This window comes from Triticum urartu, chromosome 2A (genome assembly GCF_056163025.1).
Source record: "Triticum urartu cultivar PI428250 chromosome 2A, HENAU_Tu73, whole genome shotgun sequence".
In the NCBI taxonomy this organism is placed as follows: domain Eukaryota; kingdom Viridiplantae; phylum Streptophyta; class Magnoliopsida; order Poales; family Poaceae; genus Triticum; species Triticum urartu.
Window position 1 is genome coordinate 762093173 of NC_141874.1, and position 7601 is coordinate 762100773.

At 43.4% G+C, this 7601-nt stretch overlaps 1 protein-coding gene and 1 pseudogene across 2 annotated transcripts; both read left to right on the forward strand.

Moving 5' to 3' along the window:
- Window positions 1-300: 300 nt before the first annotated feature.
- On the forward strand, window positions 301-2119 carry LOC125540441 (serine/threonine-protein kinase SAPK5). The gene is made up of 3 exons (XM_048704059.2): window positions 301-685; window positions 790-1113; window positions 1190-2119. Exons 1-3 carry the CDS (start codon window positions 566-568, stop codon window positions 1919-1921), a joined length of 1176 nt encoding a protein of 391 aa, XP_048560016.1. The 5' UTR covers window positions 301-565; the 3' UTR covers window positions 1922-2119.
- Window positions 2120-3916: 1797 nt separating this feature from the next.
- Window positions 3917-5686, forward strand: LOC125540443 (serine/threonine-protein kinase SAPK5 pseudogene; annotated as a pseudogene). Its single transcript, XR_015617763.1, has 2 exons — window positions 3917-4979; window positions 5073-5686. The product of XR_015617763.1 is annotated as a serine/threonine-protein kinase SAPK5 pseudogene (transcript).
- The last annotated feature ends 1915 nt before the right edge of the window (window positions 5687-7601 follow it).

The window sequence follows — 7601 nt, forward strand, 5'->3', positions numbered from 1 at the left end:
AGCAACACGGCCATCTCTTAATTGTACTATACACACTCATTAATTCAAAGAGGAAAGGGGAGCTTTCTTCAACAAAATTTTCTAGTACTCCTGCTAATTATCTCTCTGAAGAAAGTTTCCTTTTTCCTAGTGTGCGTGCATGTAGATGTACATCAGACAGCAAAGCAAGAGAACAGTGCACTTTACACTTGTGGTGTAGATCCATGAGGCTGCTGCCTCAGACAGAGAGAGGTTAAGAGAGGTCAGATCAGAGCAGGTCCCCCTCAGCTTGATTCCAACCAGTGCAAGGTACTATACTGCTACTCCACAAGTGTATGTGATTGATTAGTGGTAGGATAACTTGGCCAGCCGCGCACCCAACGCACCTGCTCCCTCCCTCTTCCCTCCCCACTCATCTTCATCATCAGCTGCAGCAACCCCCACGTCCACACACCCCCCACGCACCCTGTTTATCTCCTCCTCTTCTTCTTCCTCTGTTCTCCTCTGCTCTGCCGAACACATCAGGAAGAAGGAAGGAAGGAGCTCGATCGAGAGAGAGATCCAAAGTCAACCATCGAGAGAGAGCATGGAGAAGTACGAGCCGGTCCGGGAGATCGGGTCCGGCAACTTCGGGGTGGCCAAGCTGATGCGCAACCGGGACACGCGCGAGCTCGTCGCCATGAAGTTCATCGAGCGAGGATACAGGGTACGTGCGTGTGTTCCTTCCTTCATGCGTCGTGGGCTGTGTGTCCGCGTATGTATTTTTGATCAAGAATCTGAATCTCGCTCGGTTGCAACGAAACAAAAAAGATCGACGAGAACGTGTTCCGGGAGATCGTGAACCACCGGTCGCTGCGGCACCCCAACATCATCCGTTTCAAGGAGGTGGTGCTCACGCCCACGCACCTGGGCATCGTCATGGAGTACGCCGCCGGCGGCGAGCTCTTCGAGCGCATCTGCGACGCCGGCCGCTTCCACGAGGACGAGGCGCGCTACTTCTTCCAGCAGCTCGTCTGCGGCGTCAGCTTCTGCCACGCCATGCAGATCTGCCACCGCGACCTCAAGCTCGAGAACACCCTCCTCGACGGCAGCCCCGCGCCGCGACTCAAGATCTGCGACTTCGGATACTCAAAGGTCCTCTTCTTCCTCTGGTCTCGATCGATGGAATCATAAATCTAGTACCTGACTAAAATGGAAAATTGATATGCAGTCGTCGGTGCTCCACTCGCGGCCCAAGTCGACGGTGGGCACGCCGGCGTACATCGCGCCGGAGGTGCTCTCGCGGCGGGAGTACGACGGGAAGCACGCGGACGTGTGGTCGTGCGGGGTGACGCTCTACGTGATGCTCGTCGGCGGCTACCCGTTCGAGGACACCAAGGACCCCAAGAACTTCCGCAAGACCATCGCCCGGATCATGTCGGTGCAGTACAAGATCCCCGAGTACGTGCACGTCTCGCAGACCTGCCGCCACCTGCTCTCCCGCATCTTCGTCGCCGACCCGCGCAAGCGCATCACCATGGCCGAGATCAAGGCGCACCCCTGGTTCCTCAAGAACCTGCCGCGGGAGCTCAAGGAGGAGGCGCAGCAGGCCTACTACAACCGCCGGCATGTCGACGTCGCTCCCTCCTCCAACGGCAGCGCCGCCGGTGCGAGCGCGGCGGCCTCCTCCAATGGCGCCGCCGCAGTGCCCGCGCCCGCGCCGGCCTACTCGGCGCAGAGCGTGGAGGAGATCATGAAGATCGTGCAGGAGGCGCAGACGGTGCCCAAGCCCGACAAGCCGGTGTCCGGGTACGGCTGGGGCACGGGCGACGGCGAGGCCTCCGACGAGGAGGACGGCAACCAGGAGGGGGAGGAGGAGGAGTACGGCGAGGACGAGTATGACCGGACGGTGCGGGAGGTGCACGCCAGCGGGGACTTCGGCATGAGCAAGCTCCAAATCTGACGTCAATCTCTTCTCACCACATGGCGCCGCCGGCCATTGCTCCTCCACGTCGTTTCTACTAGTCCACTCTGGTTAATTATCTGTTGTAAGATTGAATTTTTCTTTTTATCAACTGTAACAAATTAGCTAATTAACATTAAGGTTTTTGTTCAAATCTCTTATGCCCGGGCAATGTGGAATGCATACCTGCCCTCGTCAGTGTGAGCACAGTGAATTGCTTAATTACTATGTTTGTCTAGTCATCATGGTATTTTAGGTCAAAGTTTGCTCAATTGTAACAAATTAGCTAATTAACATTAAGTTTTTTTGTTCAAACCCCTTTTGTCGTGGAAATGTGGAATGGGTGCTTGCTTGTAGTTCCTCTCGGTGAATCTCAGCAATGGGTACGGTAGTCCAAAATTTGTGAAAAATTACACTACATATAGTATAATTTGTTCTCAACATCGTCATGATTTCAACAAATAGTCTTAAAGATGTTAGATACGTACTTAGCATCAAGTACATAGTAAAATTTATTTTGTAATATTTGAGAACAAACAAATTAACGGTGAATGTCATGCTATTAGTCAATGGTCTGACCCAATATATAAGCAGTACTAGAACTTGTAAGACATATCTGACCATTGAAACACCAGTATAGCAGTATGCCAACGATTCAATAACAAGTTCCAAGTAGGGGTGCAGCGATAGCGGCGCGTCAGCGGCTCGTTCTAGCGGCAGTGGTGGTCGTTCGGTGGTCCCGAAATCTTGATGTACTCCCTCCATTCCAAAATAGATGACTCAACTTTATACTTACTTTATACAAATTTGGGTCATCTATTTTGAAACGGAGGGAGTAATTTTTATTATGATCGAAATGTTTTGTACTTCCGATGGACTTTGTAATAGATCTGATGCTTTTCTAAAAAAAAGTTTCTTAGGTCATCTCCAATGTAGGTGCTACGAAAAACATTCCCGGTACTCCTACCTTTTTTTTTGAGAAATCCCCGGTACTCCTGCTAGCATGGGTTTTATTTCCAATCCAAATCTGGCACCTGACGCTTAACTTTGTGCCATGAGCCCATGACCTGAGCCATGGGCTAGTAATAGTAGTAGTCGGTCCAGTGATTGGGCCTGTGAGCATAATTTGTGTCGGGCTTGGCCCATGTACGGAACCTATATGTGCCCTGCCTGTTGCCTGATAAGGGCGTCGACGTTGAACTTTGTGTGGTTGAAACCACTTTTCCCTTCCTTTTGCTTCTTCCTCCCAGAAGACTTCTCTGATTGTATCCATGTTGTACCCAAATTATGATCTGAATTCCCTGTATGTGACGCCAGCGGCAAGGATCATAACACTTTTCCCCTAGCGCTCAAGTGATTTATTAGTCTATGTTGATTATCTAAGCGTAGTAGTAGCATTTTGCATTGAAGGTTGCAATACTAGTATAGGTGCTTATATTGTTCCCCTTCACTAAGGGTCTAGATAAACAATCTTCTATTGTACATGGCATTATAACACCACATATAACACGTTTGATGGTTAATTAGTTCATAAGATTTATTCAGTTTTAATAATGTCAATCGAACAAGTTTCTTTTGTGATAACTCACAAAAAGTTAACTTAGTACATGGTTTCTCTATTTATTAGCTCACTAAGAATTAATTATTTCTAAATTGATACAAAAAAGCTTCCAGTCTAGTTATTGATATTCGTAATTATAGAAGGTTGAGAAGACTGCCATCGGTTGGCTGCTAATGTAACAAATTATAATTATTTAGAACTTAGCCATGAATAAATAACAAGTTCCTTACAAATATATTATACTTTAGATTTTTGTACTTGATTATGCCAAGTCATGCGCTATTAAATCGTATCAAGATATTTGCTCGACATATGCCTTAGAGACCTCTGCAAAGGCATTCACTGATACTAAGTATACACCTAAACATGCACAAATATATACACTATAACTCATTCGATTAGCCATCCAAAAAACTCATTAATTAAGACAAATTAATCAGGCGGATGCCCTGTTTAGTCTTTCTTTACATCGTCACATTTAACTTTTTCGTTTAAAGACTTCTTTAAAATTACAATGTCTCCAAAAACTAAATATAAATTTTGTCACAAAATATTACTCAAATTTAGCACATCCAAAATGTATGTTTAATGGTAAAAATTATAATTACATAGCAAAAATACCATCATTGATATTTTCAACAATGGTGTGCACAATTATGCTGACTGAGTTATGTAATTATACAATATAATATTTTAATTTGAGAAAAATAAATTATAAATAAATATAAAATTTTAGTATATCAACGAGGATTGGATTAACCTTGATATTACACTTTTTTTGTTCCTACCAATGTCTAGTGTTGGAAAAATTAACCACATGGAGTTAAACAAATATTCTTTTCGGTTTCTAACTGATAAAAAAACAGAACCTGCTGATTTGAATTTTGAATTAGTTTTTTAAGACTAGAGTTGTTTATACAACAGTCAGCAACACCGAAGAAAGTTAAACAAAATATATTCAGAAGTATAAACAAAATATAACTTATGTTACAAAATAGGCACAACCAAATTGCATTATTCGATGATACGCGCGCATTGGACTACAAACTAAATATTACAAATATGAGTAAATTCCAGATTTTTACCTCATAATTTTAAATATTTTGCACTAACTACCCTATTAATGAGTTTTCATCCAGATTATCCTATTTAGAGAAAATTTAGCCAGTTTTTAGCCTGTTTCAAGTTTTTTAGGTTGCAAATAGTTCTTCTAGAAGTTCTTTTGCTGAAAAAACACACTGTGGAACTATGTCTAGTTATGACGCAACACCTCAAGGAAATCTAGTGAAGAAGATTTGCTTCTAGAGACTGTGAGATAATAGCCATAGTGATCAACATGTACGTGAAACTTAGTGAGTAGATTGTAACAAATTATGAGATAAAACACCGTGGAACTACGCCATGCAGATCTGCCACCGCGACCTCAAGCTCGAGAACACCCTCCTCGACGGCAGCTCCGCGCCACGCCTCAAGATCTGCGACTTCGGATACTCAAAGGTTTTTTGATTCTTCTTCTTCTTCCTCCTCTGTTTCTTCTAATCAATCATGGCGGTTCTAATCTTCAGAAACCTACCGCCACTTTCTCTGCAGCATCTTCGTCGCCGACCCGCGCAAGCGCATCACCATGGCCGAGATCAAGGCGCACCCCTGGTTTCTCAAGAACTTGCCGCGAGAGCTCAAGGAGGAGGCGCGACAGGCCTACTACAACCGTCGGCACGTCGACGTCGCTCCCTCCTCCAACGACAGCGCCGCCGGTGTCGGCGCGAGCGCGACGGCCTCCTCCAATGGTGCCGCGGCGGTGCCCGCGCCCGCGCCGGCCTACTCGGCGCAGAGCGTGGAGGAGATCATGATGATCGTGCAGGAGGCACAGACGGTGCCCAAGCCTGACAAGCCGGTGTCTGGGTACGGCTAGGGCACGGGCGACGGCGAGGCCTCCGACGAGGAGGACGGCAACCAGGAGGGGGAGGAGGAGGAGTACCGCGAGGACGAGTATGACCGGACAGTGCGGGAGGTGCACACCAGTGGGGACTTCGGCATGAGCAAGCTCCAAATCTGACGTCAATCTCTTTTCACCACATGGCGCCGCCGGCCATGGCTCGTCCACGTCGTTTCTAGTCCAATCTGGTTAATTATTTGTTATAAGATTGAATTTTTCTTTTTGTCAATTGTAACAAATTACCTAATTAACATTAAGTTTTTTGTCCATATCTCTTATGTCCGGGCAATGTGGAATGCATACTTGCCTTCATCAGTATGCACACAGTGAATTGCTTAATTACTATGTCCGTCTAGTTATCATCGTATTTTAGGTCAAATCTTGATACATATTTGACGAGCAAAACGTTGATGCAGTCGCAAAAAATATAGGAAATTGCTATCTTACATCTAGATGTAATATATTTATTTCACATTTAAGTCCATCACTGTTTGATCTATTTGTGCTTGATTTTTCATGCGAGCCTCTGTTTCCGGTCGAGCGTCCGTGTCTGCGCCTGTGTCGCTTGCGTCGGCCCATTGCTGTCATTGTCTCTACGTTTTACTTTTGGTCCGTTATGGCACTCCAGGTTGTGTCTGCGCCTGTTTTTCTTTTGTCGACTGGGAAGACTCAGGAGAGATAAAATGAGAGGCATCATTGTCCATTTGCATTTTTAAGTCCTTCAGACCAGGAGGGACTAAAGGAAAGGCTGCGGTGTTCATTTCTTTTAATTTATATCAGGAGGTGAAGGCTGGACCTTTTTCTCTTCTCTTTAATTTTTTTATTTTTGTGACTTTGTGTAAAATGACATTCTTATGCCGTCATATTATCAGCGGAGCAATATGTTGTTCTACTGAATTAGAACAGTGTACTACAGCAGTCTACAGAACCTGAATATATGTTTACAAAAACGTTAATCAAAATATATGTTTCAAAAAATGTTACTTATGTATTTGAAAATTGTTCAAATATTTATAAAAATGTTTTATATGTATACCAAAAGTGAATAATGTGTATGAAAAAGAAAACTACATCAAAACATATATTTGAAAAAATATTGATCATGTATTTAAAACTGTTAAACATGTATTAAAAAATATACCTGGTGTATACGAAAAATATAGACTTGTGTATATGAAAAATGTTGACCATGAATTCAAAAAAGTGTTCAAAAATAAAAAAAATTAAATGTACATCGTGTGTTTAATAATGTTCAATGTGTATCAAAAAAATGTTTCACATGCACAATGAAAATCTATATTGTGTAACAAAGAAATGTAGACACATTTCAAAATAGCGATAAAATTTAACAAAGAAACAAAAAGAAAAACAATGAAACGAAGAAAGAAACAAAAGAAAACCAAAGTAAAATGGAAAAAGAAAGTAAAGTGAAAGAAAGCCAGTGAAAAACAAAGAAAATCAAACTTATATTAAAGAAAAAAGCAAACCCAAAGAAAACCAGTGAGAAAACAAAAGGAACCCCAAGAAAAAAACAATAGAAAATAAAGGGAAAAAGGAAGAAGAAGAAAAGCTGAAGAAACCGACGCTAAACAAGGAAACACTATGGAAATCAGGAAAACCAATGAACAGAGAAAGAAACAAAAAACCAAAAGAAAAAATACAAAAGAAAGAAAGAAATGACCGATAAAACCAGTGCAACCATTGCACAGGAAAGAAGAAGAAAAACATTCCATAGCAACAAGCGACTAAGTGTAGCGACCAAGCAATCCAGTTTCGGAGCCAGAAACCGCGTTAACGGGGGCATCCCATATGCCCGAACACTTCATGCGAGATGGATGTTATCCTCACTATAAGCGAGATATATATCATTCGCGAAGCATGCACGCCTAAGAAAACGATCAGATCAGCCCACCAGCAAAGCTAGCCCACGAGGCTTCCGCCATATCATCCATTATGCTTTCACCAATCCCTTAGGTATTTGATTGCCCTGTTCTAAAAAAAGGTATGTGATTGTCCTCCCAAAAAAAAGGTATTTGATTGTCCTTTTTATGCTAAAAAGGTATTTGATCGTAATGCTCGGCTATTCCATCCGTTAGCTTCCGCAAATCGCGCAGGACGTCTGATGGCTGATGATATCCTCGCTATAAACGAGATATATATCATTCGCGAAGCAATGCACACCC

Bases quoted from the DNA above. Each gene is read 5' to 3' on its own strand.
- LOC125540441 (XM_048704059.2), top strand. From the start codon at position 566: ATGGAGAAGTACGAGCCGGTCCGGGAGATCGGGTCCGGCAACTTCGGG. The intron at 686-789 runs GTACGTGCGTGT...GAAACAAAAAAG, and splicing joins TCATCGAGCGAGGATACAGG to ATCGACGAGAACGTGTTCCG. The intron at 1,114-1,189 runs GTCCTCTTCTTC...ATTGATATGCAG, and splicing joins GCGACTTCGGATACTCAAAG to TCGTCGGTGCTCCACTCGCG.